The sequence below is a fragment of the Strix aluco genome, chromosome 5 (assembly GCF_031877795.1).
Source record: "Strix aluco isolate bStrAlu1 chromosome 5, bStrAlu1.hap1, whole genome shotgun sequence".
NCBI classification, from domain to species: domain Eukaryota; kingdom Metazoa; phylum Chordata; class Aves; order Strigiformes; family Strigidae; genus Strix; species Strix aluco.
In genome coordinates, this window is record NC_133935.1 from 75831340 (window position 1) to 75849442 (window position 18103).

Below are 18103 nucleotides of genomic sequence, written 5' to 3' on the forward strand. Positions count from 1 at the left end.
GATATGTTTGAGCAAAAAAGAAGCCAATTAATCCTCAACCACCATAACTCAAAACTATTAGAAAATTAAGTATGGGGGAGGAGAGATCTCTGTACGCACGGCTATTTCTTGGAAAAGTAGTGGATGATTTTGAGGAATGTTGTTAACATATAGTAGAAGTAAATGCTATATAACAATAATTGTGTTGGTCTAAAGTTTTTTTCTGTCAGCATATTGCTGACAAAGGCATATTAACGTGACAACAGATTTTTATCTCTGATGGAATATATTCCTTGTCTTCCAGAGTCATTTGCCTTGGATCCACAGTTTGAATCCAGGACTAGAAAAAATAAGTGCAATTGTATGGGAGGGTAATGACTGCAAGAAAGCAGATATGTCTGTGCTTGAAATCAGTGGTATGATAATGAACAGAGTGAGTATTCCTTTTATTTTATGCGAATACTATATTTAGGAGCCTAAGCACTACCAAGAATAAGCTTGTTTTATGTTGGGTTTTTTTAATCTTTTAAAAAAAGGTGTCTGCTATTGACATTATTGTTCCATGACTTACATTACTCTGATTTACTCGTTACTAACAGATAAGAGCTACCAAATTTTAAGTATAGGGACAATGAAATGTGTTTGCATTGTTAGGTGCTTACTAACATAGCCAACCTCTGTTTTATTGTTCCAAACTGCTGTGAATATTCTTATTTATCTCCTTGATTCTGATGATCAATGAATATGTTGGGTTAGGAATACACAGATCTGAGTATTTCCATGCTAAAGTTAAGAATGGAAAAGAAAGCTTTCCTCTTTAAGAAACAAGCATCTAAGAGGATGAGTGGGATGTCTCACTAGTCCTCCCTTCTTTTTTTCTAGTACACCTCTCTTTAGGAAACAGTTGGAAAAAGATTTAATTGATGTTATACTCTTTTTGAATGTAGCCAATGTAGATGTTTTGTAGAGTTGAACATAAAATCCTAGTATAGCTTAAGAAAACTATCACTAATTCTGACAAGTTGATACTTACCATTGTATTCACAAACTTAGTTCAAATCTCTGTACCCGACTCAGAGACGATACAATTTTGGGTAAAATACAAAGTAGGAGTAAACTTAAACAAAGCTATAGTCAGAGCACAATAGAACTCCAGTCCTGTCTGTACTGTGAACACTTTGATTCCTTTAAAAAACATACAACCTAAAAGGAAAACACAAATAGGAGCTACATACAGGATGTAAGCCACACAGTCTGATTGGCACACTTTGCTAAATCACATTGAATGAATCTTTAATACAAGCATATGCACTGGAGTCTGCAGTGTTGTGTTGTTGGGTTTTTAAATGATTTGTCATAGTTGGTTCCTGTGCATTAAGTGCTCTTTGAGGACTTCCTTTTTCTTAATAGTAAATTGTGAAGAAGCTTGGTTGAAGGTTTCATATAACTTTTGGGTTATAAAGTGTTCTTTGTGATAACAAGACAGTACTTCAATAATTCATGTATTGACTTAATTTCAAATGAGTTCCAAAATTAAAAATATACCTTGTTTTCTGGTTTTTAGGTGAACAGCTATATACCAGGAATTGGTTATCAGATTTTTGGAAACGTCATATCTTTAATCTTGGGTTTAATGCCATTTGTTTTTCGACTTTCCCAAGCTAAAGATTTGGAGCAACTAGCTACACATTCTGCCACTGAACTTTGTATGACTGCTTTTGGATCAAATGGAGACATTCTGGTTCTGTCAATGGTTATTATAAGTTTTGTGGTCCGTGTGTCTCTAGTGTGGATTTTCTTTTTTCTGCTATGTGTAGCAGAGAGGACATATAAACAGGTATGAACAGCAAACCAAGAGGCTTCAGCCAAAGCGAAACAAGGTTTAATGTTTGTGGTGGTTTTGACTTTGTGGATATTTTAAACTTGTTTTCTTCAGCATACTATGATTCATAGATCAATGATGACAAATACTTCAGTTGGTTTACAGTTTAGGAGATGACTCAGTTACAATGGAATGAAGTCTCTGTACAGTCTCTGTAGCTAAACCTTTTTTCCTGGAGAGCATTTCTGGGGGAAAACTTATTAATCTTTTATTTCAAATTTCTGGCTCGATGCATTAACTCAATTCTTAGTCATGTCCCCATTTGTCTCACTTCTCCCCAAGGAGAGGAGTTTCAGTAAAAGAACTCTAAATTTCCAGTTTGTTCTACCAGTGTGTTTCATTCAAAATCTTCAGTTTACTTCCAAACAGTTCAGTCTAGACCCTAGACAAGAGCCCTCCCTGTTTTGCTGGTAGATGGGTCCCATGGCTAGAGACCATGAGAGCTGCCATCTGAAGTAATACACCTGTTAATTTATCACTTGTTATTGCAATTTAAACTTTTAAGAGAGTATCAATATCCCTTACTAGCTGCAGAGTATAGATACTTAGCTGTCTGCAAAAGAAAAATTTTTATACTGTCTTTTCTCAAATTATAGCCAAAATATGTGATTTAATACAGTAGAATAGAACTACCTGCTTCTAATAATCTTTTCTGCTGGAAGGAACTTCTGTGATACAGGCACTCTCTAATGCTCTCTAATGATTGGCAGGTTTCATCTCCCAAGTTTTAAGAGAATAGCAGATCTGTTGTCTGAAATTTCAAGAACGGAATTCAAAGTGTAGCTGATTTTTGGTTATCATTAGAATATGAAGACTTTTAAAACTTTTTAGTGTGTCTTTGCTACTCTCATTTCTGGACTATTAACATATTTTAACTTACACTGATAAATTGTACGTTACTTTGACATTTTAAATGAAGTGGTTTCTCCATTTTCTTTTTAGTGCCCTTGCAAATCAATGAACAGTTAAAGTAACGGGTTTCTTCTTCTCTGCAGAGGCTACTTTTTGCCAAACTTTTTGGTCATCTAACATCTGCCAGAAGGGCAAGAAAATCGGAGGTTCCTCACTTCCGCTTGAAGAAAGTACAGAACATAAAAATGTGGCTTTCTCTCAGGTCCTATCTGAAGGTATAATAATGTATATTTTTGCTACCACTTTGATATAAAATATTTCGTATGGTGTTGATGGCAGGTTGGTATTCTAGTCTGAAGTTTTTGCTCCTGTGCACTTACCCCTGTTGGTGCACATGTGCCCCAATAGTCCCATTTTAGTGACTCTGGGCCAGCAGGGTCTGCAGGCAGCCAGATTGTGAGAAAGTAAATGTCTAGTTTTTACCTTGCAGTAAAGCATGAGTGTGTTCAGAGTTGGGGTCTTGTCTTACTCGTGCTAGCAGAAAAGTCTCTCAGGTGAATATGTTTGGTAAAAATGACCATTTGTAGTATAATACAGACAATACCTTATTGTAAGAGCCGCACCAGTTAGTGTCATTAACGCAGAAGGAATTTACGAAGCAAGAAAGTTTATGTGCATATTTGTGCTGTGAGTGTATACGTGCCAGGTGAAGCTAGAAATTATGCCCAAGTATTATCTGTAAAATATTCCCATCACTCTACTGTATGTTCAGCTCATATGTGAATAATCTCCTTATATGTCTCTAATGATCTTTTCAAGCCAGAGCATTTTGATGATTCTTTGTGAAAGGATCCATATTATCTAACTTGGGGCTGGTTTATTGGTTCGTCCCACAAGTTTTTTTCCATTTTTCTCAACTCAGATGAAGCTGGATTTTTCCCTATTTGTTTTCTACAGAACTAGTTTTTTGTGAACAGCAACTGACAGTCTCTTGCTAGTGGTGGTAATCCCCTTATTTCCACACTGGGGAGTGTGTAAAGCAGGAACTATAAGCAGGAAAAATTTTTAATGTAAAGCACAGTCTTAAATTTGAAAGATGTATAATTTTAAGAGGAATTGAGGTGATTAATTTACAATACCCCTTGTGTTATGGAAATGATCTGTTGAGGAGGTTATAAAAAAGAGGCACTCTTTAAACTTTACGTTTGAGAGACTTGCATCTTTTTCCTTGTAGTCTGTAATGTGTTGCTGGGTGGGAGGAAAGGAGGATAACATCACTTGGACAATAGAAGGTAGTTTTGGTGCTTTAAAGACTGCATATGGTAGCATTGTTGTGGAGAGAGTGTCTTGCCTTCTTTCCTCACACTCACATCTATATATTCCACCTTTTCTTATACTACCGGAAATGTTTGTATAATTGCGTGGCTAATAAAAAAATAATCAATCAGACAGTGGTCAGAGGCAGGTGCATAGGGAACTATGTATTGAAATTGTACATGTATAATTGTACATGAAATTGTACAATACATATGTATTGTACAGCTGAAAAATAAGTCAAGAATAGTAATTTTCACCTCCATCTGTTGTTTTACTTGGTTCACTGGGCAGCTCTGTAATGCCTGTGCCAACACAAGGAAAGCAATGGATACAAGCAGCTAAGGAGCAGGGCTGCCTTCTTGCAGTGGTTCTGCTGACATATACTGGCATAGCATTTGTCCAAAATATACCTGCGTATTACCTGTCTGTGTATGTGTCCACCTGTGAAGATGTGAGCTGGGGTATATACACATCTCAGGTGTTGCACAGGCAAAATGCTCTGGCTCAGTATAGAAGTAGTGCATGCATACCTGCAGTAGTAATTTGCACTTATTTTTTTTTCAGTCATTAAGCTTACCATCTCTTTTTCCAAGTTCCAGGGTTATATCTTGCATATGTATACCTCCCATTCGTCTCATGTTTATACAATTAGTAGCATGTCTGGAGAACAAAGTTGAGAAATAAATGTCTGTTATAACTTGTACGTATTTCAAAGCAGCACAGGATGTTTAATTCTTTAATAAAAAAAAAAACCAAAACATGAAAACAAAATGAACAAAACATTGTACCAGTAAGCAAGAAATAAATGTTTGAAAACAGTGAGGTTGCACCTTTCTAGACAAGGGTGTTTTTTTCCCTGGTTTTGCTGCTTCTTCTGGGGGAGAGTGTTATTTTATTGCACCTACTACAATGGGACAGTGATTCACAGCTACAGTTTTTGTGTGTCAAAAAGACACAAGTAATGGAAAATACCAACCATGTGAAATCATATCTTGATATCCTGTTACAATCTGGTGTCCAAAAATCTTTTGTTAGCACTGGTTTGATACTTGGGGTTAAAGCCCAGTGCCGTATCGAATTAGTTACGTCAGTGAATGCTGAAATGAAAGTTACTTCACATCATGAAGGAACTGACTGAACAAGTGGCAAATATTTTCTTTTTTCATAGTTATCTTTAAATGCTTGCATCTGAATTAATCTCACATGCCTTTAGGGGTATTCAAATGTAGTGCTATTCATAGAATACCATGTTGGAAGGGACCTCAAGGATCATCTGCTCCAACCTTTCTTGGCCCAAGCACGGTCTAGACAAGATGTCCCAGCACCTTGTCCAGCTGAATCTCAAGTGTCCAATGTTGGGGAAAATTATTAGGATCTAATTACTAGGATCTAACATGGTGTTTGAAATTTAGATTGCCAAATTGTGAGCCATCATGAAACGTAGGTCCAAGGTGTGAATCTAACTGGATTTGCTAAATATCAATGCTGATTGGGTAGGTTTTCACTCACATATATGCACTCACATAATCCTTTATTTTCAGCGTCGAGGTCCTCAACGCTCAGTCGATGTAATAGTTTCATCTGCCTTCCTACTGACTATCTCAGTTGTGTTTATCTGTTGTGCACAGGTGAGGAAATCTAACTTGTATAGAAACAGTCATGACTTAAATAGTTTTAAAAATAATTTTCAGTGCCTTTTGCATGGTGATTCCTATTAAGTTAAAAGACCACAGTGAAAAATCAGTAACGGCTGTTACAGCTTTTCAGAAGATGAAGCTCCAGTTTGTATTGTTCATTTTATCTACTTTAGAATTTTATTCTCCAAGACCTAAAGAAACTTACTGATAGCATAATTCCTAACATGATATTATTATTGTTATTAACATCTGTGTGCTCTTTCTTTCTCCATTGTGGATTTTGGAACACAGCTGGGTTTTTTCTAATATCCTGCATCAAAACACACTTTTGCTAAGACAGTTGAGATTGACCTTGGTTGATGATTTTTGTGAGAAACAAGATTGTTGGCTACATTAGCCTGCCCTCTAGTGGAATATCTTTTAGTAAGCAAATCTATGTTTAAAGATGATTTTTGCCGCTTAAGATTTTTTTCTTGAGCTTCTTTTTCAGAATACAGGGTAGCTTCTGGTGGTACTTTTTTTCCACTTTCTTCCCTAGTTAACACTAATGTGTTTTTCTTGTAACTAACTCTGAATATTTTAATAAGAATATAATTTAGCAGTAACTCTGTATTCTATTTTCTATATAATTCAGTACATTTGAGGGTATATTTTGTTTTTTATCCCATATAGTGTCTTTTCAAGTTTGAACACAGTTTAAAATTGTCTTAGAGTGTATATTTTCTTTCTGTTGCTTTAGGGATATAAAAAAAATATGTCTAAATTCTGATTGAGCCTTTCAGAGCATATATTTTTTTCAAACCTCATATCTTTTGGCACAGTTGATTTTAAATTATGATTCAAAAATCTTTTATGCCTAGAAACAATCCATATACTTAACTACTGTGAAATTTTTTTTGGAGTTGGGGAGATACGTAATTGTTTTCTTATGTTGTAATGTAATTATTTCTTTGAATTAGATTTTGATTATTTTTTTCTCTTCTGCTTTCAGCTGCTTCACATGCATGAGATTTTCCTTGATTGTCACTACAATTGGGAACTCATAATTTGGTGCATTTCACTAACTCTTTTTCTCTTAAGATTTGTTACTCTTGGATCTGAAACCAGTAAAAAGTACAGCAATACCTCAATATTACTTACTGAGCAGGTGAGAATTTGTATGGACCTATATTTTTATATCTAAACAAGTCATTCATCTGGTAGGTCTCAGGCATGCATTTTAAATATGTTAAAATCTTCTGGATTAGGGAGTTAATTATGGTGTAGTGAAACACTTTACAACCTGAAGTTCAATTTCTGTGAGAAGCGTGCGGCTTTGTTTAAGAGTTGTATGGAACACTGAGATTGCCATATCCCAATTTCTCTTTAACTGAGCGGGCTTAGAGATGTCAGTATGTGTCATCTGATATAATTCAAGATCTAACAGAGCACGAACATTAAAAGTAACTTGTAAACTGAAAAGGAAACCTGAACTCTCAAAGTGTTGAATGGGAGAATTAAAGATTTGTTACAAACCTACCCAGTACAAAGCGGGTCACTGTTTCCAGTCCAATAATTTTGACTGCTAAATTGCATGGATTACATATAGTCTCCTCTAGACTTCTTGGAAACTTTTTCTTTGTCATCTGTCAAGCTTGGCTTTGGGTCTATGTACTTCTCACAAATGTTCTAGTCAGTGTTTGTATTGCAAACTTCCCTCTCTGCTCTCTCTGGCACTGCTGATAGTTTTCTGAGCTAAGCATGTTCAGTTAGTGTTGGGTAAGAAGCAATCTCTTTCTGCTCAGAGGGGTTTCACACTGGTGCAAAACACACCATTGAGGACAAGGTAAATGGACAGCTCAAGAAATCTGCATAGATTTCCTACAGCAATTGTATTCAAGTTGGAGAATAAAATCTTCCAAACTGAGTCTCCAAAAGTCAGGATGCAAAGCTTATGACAAATGGTATAAATGACTGCTTATCTATTTTGCTCAGTGAGAATTCATTCTGTCTTTACTAAAGAAAATGAGGCTAGACACTGAGAAGACAAACTGCCTATTTACCTTGTCCTCAATGCTGTGTTTTGCACCAGTGTGAACCCTCTCAGACTTCCTGAGCCAGAGAGCTTTGCATTGTTCTGTTGATCATCAGAGTACGAATAGGCTAATATCAGAGAAGTTTATGTTCTTTGTTTCTGGAATGAAAATGAGGGGAATGTTTAGGATAAGGATTGGAAAAAAAAAAATGCAGAGAGCAAGGCGTGCATGTAAGAGAGAGAGAGAATGTCAAGTCTTTTTTGATTTCATAGATTTCAATACTATGCTCTTCATGAGAGTCAGTGTTTGAACATTTTAAGCCAGCATGGACATTGAAAGAAGCACTCTATGTCCCCAGAACTCTAAAAAAAAAAAAAAAAAAAATCAAAAAGTGTTATGTCATTAAGCACTTTGTATTGAATCCAGCTTATCCTGTTATAAGTCATTTCCCTCAAAAACGCCTGAGAGCTTTACGAAATGAAAACCAAAATAGAATTCACAATTGTTTCTCAGAAGATGAAAAGGATACACGTCACCCTGGGTATACACTACACATACTAGTGGAACCACAGCATATTTGCAGTGTTCTTGAGACAGACTTATGAGAGTCTGACATTTTGGCCTTTCATGAGAGGTCAAGCTCAAACAATTGACTGACACTCACTTGATCTAAGGAAGCACATCAGAACTAGTGTTCTTGAAAATTGCTCACTGGTGTTATTAGGCTTACTGAGAAGAGAATGAAGCTTTAAAGCAAACAAAAAACTACAACAAAAACCCAGAAGTACAAACAAGCCGCAACTCCCAGATTCAATTTTAAATGCTTCACAAAGATGAAATTGCAGATACTACTTCATCAGCCACTTCTGTGTGCTTTACATTCAGCCTATGAATTTCATGATTAAGAGTCATGATGGGAAAGTAAAAGATCAATCATTTTACATCAAGGGATTTTTTCGACTGTATGTTGTTTGCCTGTAATTTCTGAAGTCCTTCTAAAAGTGTTTTTAATTTGTCTTGTAAATCAAGTGCCTCAGTGGTTCCTTGTTGAGTAAAATACAACGTATGATCTGATCAAAGTTGTTGTCTTGCCAGTTTCAAGTCTCAGAATAGGTATAGTAGATGGCTATGCATATACACATTCAAACTCCCCTTCTGATTCAAAGTTTGTTGTTGAATGTGGATTTTCATAAATTAATGAAATCATAGTAACTGTTAAGAGAGATTTGAACCTTCCTAGGATTTATTATGTGCCACTTTTTCAGAGCTGCTACATAGAGCCTTTATTCTTAGTTTATTCCTGTTTATAAACACTTGAACTGTTAAAATCAGTAATTTTGTATTTCAAGACTGGAATCTCTTTCCCTCTAAAAGCATAGTTTACTTTAAAATAAAATTGATAGTTCCAGAGCTTAATATGCCTTGGAATACATTAGGCATAGTTTTTGATTTTTAACTCGTATAAGAAAATCACAGTGACCTTTTTAGGGAGATCTGATAATACTCAGTTACTTTGTTTAGATGTCTGTGGCCCTTATTTCAACAAGGTGGTTAAATATATCATAGCATCATATAGCATCACTTCCTTTCTGCAGCTTCATTTCTGTAGCTTGGTAAGAGTCTCTGTCATCTGAAGGACTACTTTAGCATATTGCTAAATTGTTCTGTTGGTTTGTTTGTTTTTGGTTTTTTGTTGAAGGTTGTCATCCTAAAATAAAACTTCACAGCTTTTTGAGATATTTTTCCTTTGATTTGGTTCTATTATGCAATAAAAAAGAAAAACAAATCTTTGCCTGGTCTAGGATATCAAAGATAGGTTATTTGAGAATGAAAGCTGATGTTTCAAAATTGCTAGAAGGCCAAAAGAGGTCAGAAACACTGACCTGAAAAAGTCTGGATCACAGAGCTGTTGAAATGATCAATATACTGTTCTTCTACAATGAAGAGTTTAATATTTTTTCAAATATTTCAAGGCACTGGAATGATTGATTTTCTGCACTCAAGGTGCTCATGAAGTACTCAATTATACTAAAATCTTTTAAAAGAAATTACAGTTTAGCAGAATTATGTTTTCGCATTTCAGTCTATTCAATAACTTTTGGGGATGTTAAGCCTTGTAAGGTCTGCATACTAGTATAAAAACCTTCTGGAAATGAATTGACAAACCTCAGGCAAGTGTTGAAGGAGGGAAAAGAAACTATGCAAACCTTACATATGTGGTGTTTTTTCTTGCCTAACTTGTAGATTACACTAAACTTTAAAGTTGTTGCTAATAATAGTGTCAAATGTATTTTGTTATATCATAAACTGTTGTGTTTTCCTATGGTACTGAGCCAGTATTTGTTCTTAAATATTAAAAACAAAGCAAAAACTTTGCTTGCTTGAAGAAATGTCATTGCTGTTTTATCATATGGCTGCTGAGTAATCACTTAATTTTATTATTTAAAAATGAATTCCTTTAAATTCTTAATAAGTGGTGATACTCGTATTTTATTTAAATCAGATAAACTTGTACTTGAAAATGGAGAAAAAGCCTAATAAGAAGGATGAACTGACACTAGTGAACAATGTTTTAAAACTTGCTACTAAGTTATTGAAGGTAAGAATTAAAATCGTATTACAGTATTATCTATAAGAAGCAGAATAGATTGCTTAATGAGTCGCTTGTGTTACTTTTGCAGGCAGTACAGTATGCTTTGGTTTAAATCTGCTCTGTAACTCACAGCAATGCTACTTGTTCATACACTACAGTCTGTTATGTTGCTATCACTGTGGATTACAAATTATTACATACAATAAGTTTTATTCTTTAACAGTCTGTAAGCAGCATGAGAGAAGGTGCTTCAGGATGGACAGGATGAATGAACCCTTGGGAAATAAATGATGCAATTTTGTTGTCTGTTTGGAGTGTCAACATCTGTTTCTAGTAATAAGCTGCTTGGAGGATTTGTATTCTTTCACAAAAATAATTCCTCTTAAAAACTGTCAGTGGTTAGCATTTCAAATTAAAACTAGATTATACTTGATGTCTTTTTTACTTACTATCATAGAAGAATCCTTTTGGAAGACAGAAATTGTTACATAGGTCCATTTATAAGTGAATTAAAGATGGATTTCATTTAATGTAATTCGAATATTCATCAGCTGTGCCCTTGAACTATTTGACTTTTTTTTTTCATGGAATTTTGACAGCTAACTCTATTTGGTGGGTAGAAGATATTTCCTCATGGTGAGAGAACATGAATTTTTTTATTATTTCATTTCTAGAATTCTGCAGAAGAAAAATTATCTTTCTTTCACTCATCTGGAGATAGAGCATGGACATTTTAGGGCTTTTTTAAACTTGTTATCATTGTTTAACAAAGCAGTGGTTGAGGTTTCTCAGGAAGACACATTTGATCCTAAATTGCCTCTGCTGAGTTCTTCTGTTCTTTCAAACTCACAGATCTGTCATAATTTGGGAAGCAAGCTGTTGTGTTCTTTCAGTTGTCTGGGAGCTTAATTCTTGCTCCAGAAATGTCTCATTCTCCTTCAGACTAAACATTTCCTTAATCCAAAACTTAGTTAGGAGTTACCTGAATGACAAACAAAAGTGATAAATTTAACACTTGAAAATTTTTTTTTTAAATTTGGATTTGGCTTTTATGAACAAATAAAATCAATTAGATCTAGTATTCCTTATGTGTTTTTACACTGAAATTAACAGTATATCGCTTGTAATTGACTAAAGTGGGCTTGCAACAAGGAAGCCAGCCCTGACACTACAAAAACCAAGTTCATGACTTGCCTCCCCACTCCTCTTGGCATGGTGTTTCAGTGCTTAATCACTTCTGCTGTTGAGTAAACTATTTTTAAATTAAATTTGTCTAGCTTCAGCTTTCAGTTATTTGAATCTTGTTATACATTCTGCTGTTATGGTAAAGTTCTTAAAAGAAATGCTGCTGATTTGTTATTCTTGGATTCAGAAGTAAGTTAACAACAGTAATTTGTTTTCTACTTCAGGGAATTAACTACTTCATTTAGTTCAAGACAGAGTGGTCATGTAAAACCATTCTCCAGGAATGACTGGCAATCGTAGAAGTATTTTCCTCCCCCTCAGATAAATTTCCTTCAGTCCACACACCCCTCCCACCCTGGTTGAGTATAGCACAACTGATACTGATTCCATGTGCAGAGATCCCCATCAGTAGAGGGAATGGCTGGATTATCATACAATAAACCTGTACCATATCTTTCAATGCCTCTATACCTTTCCTCTGCAGTCAGGAAAATTCAAGCCTATTATGAGAATCAGCTGGAGTTTTTTGCATATAGTGGTGCTTTAAGACCTTGCTGCCTCATTCTACTACACATTGAATTCTGGTCACTTACCCTGTTGATTCCTGTGTGCCAAGGACCTTAAAGTTTTTAAAATGAAGCTTAAACTCTGTTTATTCTAGCCAGCTATTAGCTAAGATGATGGAGTATTTCTTCTAGTCAGCTGAGTAATTCTCCCCACCAGCACACTTTCAACAGTGTATGTGGTCCCCTCATCTCAAAAAAAGTATTCAGCACTTTCCATGAGAGGGCTGATGGAGTCAGCAAGGACTCAAAGCTGACAAAGCAGTAACTTGAGAGTTATGGTACAGTGATATGAAGAGCCTGGCTAAGTCAGTTATTGACTGTATCTGTTGGAATAAGAATAAGGGACCACAAAGGTTTTAGGACCTGGTTTTGGAACATGCAAAAGGAAGTATTCTCTGTGCATCAGGTAACAGACTTGTGCAATTGTTGGTGAAAGGACACTGGATGCAGAAAGGCTATCTGGGTTCAAGGAGACACTGGACAAGTAAGACTAGACAAAGTACAACAGATTTAGGGTATCTCATGAGTTTAAAAGTTTGTGTGCTGTAAGAACATAGGTAGGGTGAGAATTAGCTGCTGGTGGTGGCACGATGCTGATCAACCCTTGGTCTGATTCACTTCAGTCTTTTTTATGCTTTTCTCAGTGTTTTCAAAAACATGTTCATGTTTTACCCTTTCCAGAAATGTATCAACTGACATGGCCTTTCTAACAGAGGATGTGGCTTTTGTGGCACAAATCCCAGACCCAGGCCATCACTTAGTTACTGTGAGAACATGCCCAAAAGTGAGATGGGATTTCCAAGCCACCTAGTATGAGCTTTAAATGAATTCTTGGTAGTTAGTGGTCAACACAATTATGTATTTCATGCCCAGTAGCTAAAGGGAGTTGGTTTTTTTTTTTTTTTTAAATTTGATTTTGAATGTTTTTGATCCTTAAGCTATTACTGAAGACTATATTATGTTGAATATTCTTACTATTTTCTTATGCCCAAAATTGGTAAGATGAATTCAAAATCTAAAAACTTTTTCCTTAAAGAATTTCTCTGCTGTTCTTCTCAAATCATGTCTTTTATATCTTTTGTATTTGCAGCAAAGTTTTATACCACATCTAAATGAAAAGGTTGCTCATTCTTGTTTCACCTCTTTAGAAAGAGAAGTCAGAGCTCTGAAATTCCCCTTTATTAAAAAGGGTTTATAAGGCCTGTTCAAGGCCCAGGATGTAATGTAGGAGTGGCATAAAGATTAATTTAAAACTGGAAAATATAAGTGACCAAAGCAGTGCTAGTTGTTATACTTTATATAATCCACTTTTATATTTTAAAAATCTTTTTTTTTTCTTCCTTTATTTGACATATTTCTAGGCCGGAAAGGTTTGGGTGACTTTATTCACGCACCAATAATGGAAAGCTGGTGAAATAGCCTCTTTGTTCAAGTTCGGTTGCAGATTAATTTAGGCTAATTTTTTGATCTTTCCAATTAAAAAAAAAAATTAAAATATTGGTGGTTAATCGCTTATTAGTATTTTTTTAATTTATCTTCCTTTTCTGGCTGTGTTCATCAGTAATTAATCTCAAAATTAGTGAAGAAGGAGGGGAATTGCATTAGGAAAGACATTTTTGTTAATTTTTCATAGTAGTGAGGGGGCCTTCTGTCGCTGTGGGAAATCTTTCTCTTCTTGTTTTTTTGTGGTTCTGCTGTCTGTCAGCTTTTTTAACACTGTAGGTGATTTCTGGAAAATTGTAAGGAATTCTAAAATGATGGCACCTTGGTGCCAGGAAAGCTAGCTCTTTTTTCCTGGCTTCATGAGCAAATCGGTAAATGCTCTAGATGGGTAGTCTCCAGTTTTTTGAGGGGCTATTTAGACACCATCAGTCAACAGTCAGTTAATGTGATGGGTATTATCTTGCACATTGTTTTTCATATGCAAAAGAATAGGAGAATGTTTTACTCTACTGTGACTTAAAGACTTCCTAAACTAATATTATCTAATATTGTTCAATACAGATGTTTAACATGTTCAATACATATGTAAACTAATCTAATAATATCTAATATTGCTCAATACATATGTGAATAAAAACCCCATTGTGTAATTTTTGCTTTTTAACTATGTCGTTGTTTTGCATTACTAGGAACTGGACAGTCCTTTTAGGTTATATGGGCTTACAATGAATCCACTGCTTTATAATATCACCCAAGTTGTCATCCTGTCGGCTGTTTCTGGTGTCATCAGTGACTTGCTTGGATTTAATCTAAAGGTAACTACTTGATAAGCATCCTTTTTTCACCGTGACATTCAGAATGTTATGATAGATGGATCATACATTGTAGCCTAATGAGTTCTTAACTGCATTAACTGGAAGATTTGTTGTTTGAAAATGGTTATGAAATTTAAGTTATATCAGAAGAATAGTGATGTATTTGTCAAAACAGCCCTTCTAACTTTTTTTTTACATTTTTCTGGCTTTCTAACTTCATTTCAGACACATCATTACCAAGAATTCTTAGACATAAATGCAGAGACATTTGTACACATAAGTACAAGACCTTATTTAATTTTTCTTCATACCCCAGATCTGATTTGTCTCTTGAATTCCTCACTGTTGACTCTGTAGTTCTTTAAGGGATGCAGAAAGATGCAAGCTATTCTTGTCTTGCACTGCAGTAAAGTATTACAGTAGATAGAGTATTACTGTGACCTATCTTACACAGTGTCATTTCGTCATGGCTGAAGGACTATCTTGTTAGGTCCTACTCTCTGCCCCCTCTGAACTACAAACTCTGCAAACTATTTCAAGATTCAGGTTGAGGCACATTAATTTTCACAAGCTTGTAGCACAAAGCCCTTAACTGGCCATTGAGTTTGCTTATGTCTACCCATTGTTTTCCTATTAGAAGTAAACAAATATAAAATGGATTTGGTGTATCATAGAATATGCAGCAAATACAATAAGAAAAAAAAATGTGGTGATGTTGCAGTTCTGGTAAACAGAAAACTGAGATGAGAAATAATGTTGATTTACTGCTCTTAACTTTTCCAGCTCTGGAAGATCAAATCTTGACAATATATAAAGAAGATGAGATAACACAGTGTTATAGAAAAGCTCATTGATTGACAAAACTGCCTCAAATCAGCCACTGAATTTGTATTTCAGATGCTACAACCTCTTCAAGGATGTTGTTTGGAAAATTGAAGTGTTTACATCTGACTCTCTTGTGCAATCTTTGTATTTATTTCACCTTCTCACTGTTTTATGTTCATTTTAGTTGACATTTATATTTTATTTTCAAACTTATTTGTTTAGTTTTGGAAAGGGTCAGATTTGGGAAGCGTCAAAAACTGTGTGTCTTGAAATCCTGGAAATTGATTACACAAAATTACTATATCTGTTGTTAAAGCTGAAGCCAATGCTGAACATTTTTAGTTACAGTAAGGCTATATGGAAGTAATTTGATTTTTGACAGTGTGGTAAAATTGCTTAGAATATTTCATTTGCACCAATCATTTATGAAGACAACATCAATAGATGTTTGGTTGCAATAGAAAAGTGAGACATGCACAAAAAATAAAGTGCTGACAATACAGTATGACAGGTAGCAGAAACATTTTATATTACTCTTAGAAGCAAGTGGGATTTTTGAATATTTTGAGTAATTCCAGGATCTAAACTCATATAGGCTGCAGTTTAAATATCCTGGGATATTAATAAGGTATTATATAACAAGTCAACAAGTGCTCTTTGATAACACTTTTATTAGAGCAATAATTGTAAATGGTTACCATGCTGTATGATATTTTGATAAAATTAAATATTGTATTTATTTGAAATACTGGGCTGTTCTGCGCAGCTCTGACTGTGCATGCTCAATATGTGCACTTTTTATTATTACTTTTAATGAGAAACTTCATATATATACATATAAATGTATATTATTTGGAATATATTATGGTGAACTATGGAGCAGTATATATTATATGTTGAGGTTGAATATTTAAACAAGCAAAAGATTTAGTGGTGAAAGGAATGCTATGAATGACTGAGCATAAGACAGACAGATGCTCTCCTTTTGTACACTATAGTATATGCCATTCATACCACATTGAAGTTTAAGAACAGTTAAACACAGAAAACAAGTTTTTACAGTGAGCAGCAGAGCTCACAAAGCCTGGTATTTGGCAGATTTGTGTTGTCAGATAACGTCCTTTCGGCTGGTTCTTCCCCAGCAGGGGTCATTCTCTAGTGCTTTGCCGGCTGGGTTTCCCAGCCTTGAGTTTCCCACCTCTTACTCTGCCTTGTATCCCTGCCTCCCACGTGGACCAGTCATATTGACTCGTGGTTCTTCACTGTGACAAAAATAGATGTTCACCCAAGTAGAAAAAAGCTACTTGGAACAAACTTCCCATCTATAAATTATTCTGGGAGGATTAATATCACCAGGCACAAGTATTCTTACATTTTATGTTTCTAAAATAGTGGCTTCATATTGAAAAATGACAAGTTAAGTAAGTGACAAGAGTCTGGATGTTGCACTATGTTTGCTAATCTTCAGAATCTTGAAAGATTTGAAGTAATGTATCTTAAACTTATGTGGTATAAAAATATTTTTATATATAAAGCAACACAAACAAGCATTTTGTATTTTATTTGCCTCTGTACTAATGTTTAATAATGACCAAAGTGCATTCTGGTTTTTGAAAGAATGTATTACTGGAGCTTTAAGAACATACTATAGTTTCTCATGTGAAAACTTCAGCTGCATCTGATGTTTCTTCTTTCTCTGTTGTTTGATGTTGGGATTGTTTTTAAAAATTAAGTACATTTTATACACAGTTTTTTCCAAGTTATGGTACAGACCTACACAGAACTTAATTTTGCACAAAATATATTTTAAGAAAAAAAGTACAGCAGGAGTTCTATGGGTGATAAGATAAGGCTATTGCTTTCTACAGCCTGTCGCTATTACAAAACCATTCTTCACTCTAGAATGGAATTATTTTTAGAAATGTAAAATGGTGAATATATGGTTTTCATTACCTTTAAAAGAAGGGAGGGAGGGAAAACATTGCGGTTTTGGTTGAAGGTGAAATTAGTTTAACCATGTATACCTCAGCAACTAGCACTGTGCTGGATTGTTGCACTAACAAATGGCGGCTTGGGGAGAGTAAAAGATTTGTGAAATGAAATTACAAATAATAAAAACCTTTATTTGCTACCATTAGGTATATTCATTATCTTAAAAATGGGAGAGGTTTATTTTCCATCCCTCAACATGGAAAATCCAGTATGAGAATAGAGGCAAGTAGAAATATGGCAGATCCTGCGTGTTAACTGTTATTTTTTGCCACATGTTTTGTAACTGAAAGTGTGATCAGGCTTGGAATAAAGCTTTCTATGGTTGATGGTAAAAAAGAAAAAAAAATGTGGTGAGCTATATCTTTTAACAATATCGAGCGTATTTTTGAGTTTGCCTGTTTTGATTTAAATCCATATATTTAAATTAAAGATATTTGGGAGAGAAATCCTATACGTGGAATGCAAATGATGATTGTCAAAATTGCACTTTATTGCAAGAGCAGAAGCTTTCAGACACTTAGTTATGCAAAGTAGTTTAATTTTATTAAGACTACTGGACATGCAGCTTCCAAAAAACTGTTTCTATTTGAAAAATGTTGAAACAGAATTTAGTCCTATTTCACCAGGATGTAAGGGATTAATTTCAATGACCGTTTTGACTGTTTCTTTATGTCACAAGATATACCTCCATGTAAAAGTCAAAATGCAAGCGAACTAAAGTACTTACTGAAGTCAAAGTGAAATGTTTCAATAACATGTTGTGGATTATTTGGACAAAATTAATGTGTGATAACTTATGTATTTTATTTGTTTACTGATTAGTGAAATATTTTCTAACAGAAAATTATTCTATTAACAGCTCTCCAACACCCTTTTTTATTAGCCTAATTTTGGCTTTTCCAAAGCTTAGTCTTTGGGTTTTAAACGTGTTCTGCTAGGTGTATCCCCATGACCACTGATGACTGGGCAGTAGGTTACATGCCACACTGTGTTCATTTGTTC

The 18103-nt window shown here is 34.8% G+C and overlaps 1 protein-coding gene across 3 annotated transcripts in view; it reads left to right on the forward strand.

Moving 5' to 3' along the window:
* The window catches only part of PHTF2 (putative homeodomain transcription factor 2), a 70813-nt gene extending 53266 nt beyond the window's left edge, over positions 1 to 17547 (forward strand). For all 3 annotated transcript variants that reach the window (XM_074827882.1, XM_074827884.1, XM_074827885.1), the window contains 8 exons: positions 284 to 412; positions 1544 to 1816; positions 2857 to 2988; positions 5572 to 5658; positions 6659 to 6814; positions 10186 to 10281; positions 14159 to 14284; positions 15068 to 17547. In XM_074827882.1, coding sequence (XP_074683983.1) covers positions 284 to 412; positions 1544 to 1816; positions 2857 to 2988; positions 5572 to 5658; positions 6659 to 6814; positions 10186 to 10281; positions 14159 to 14284; positions 15068 to 15088 — 1020 coding nt within the window. In that variant the 3' untranslated portion in view covers positions 15089 to 17547. The remainder of the gene's footprint in view (positions 1 to 283; positions 413 to 1543; positions 1817 to 2856; positions 2989 to 5571; positions 5659 to 6658; positions 6815 to 10185; positions 10282 to 14158; positions 14285 to 15067) is intronic.
* Positions 17548 to 18103: the final 556 nt, after the last annotated feature.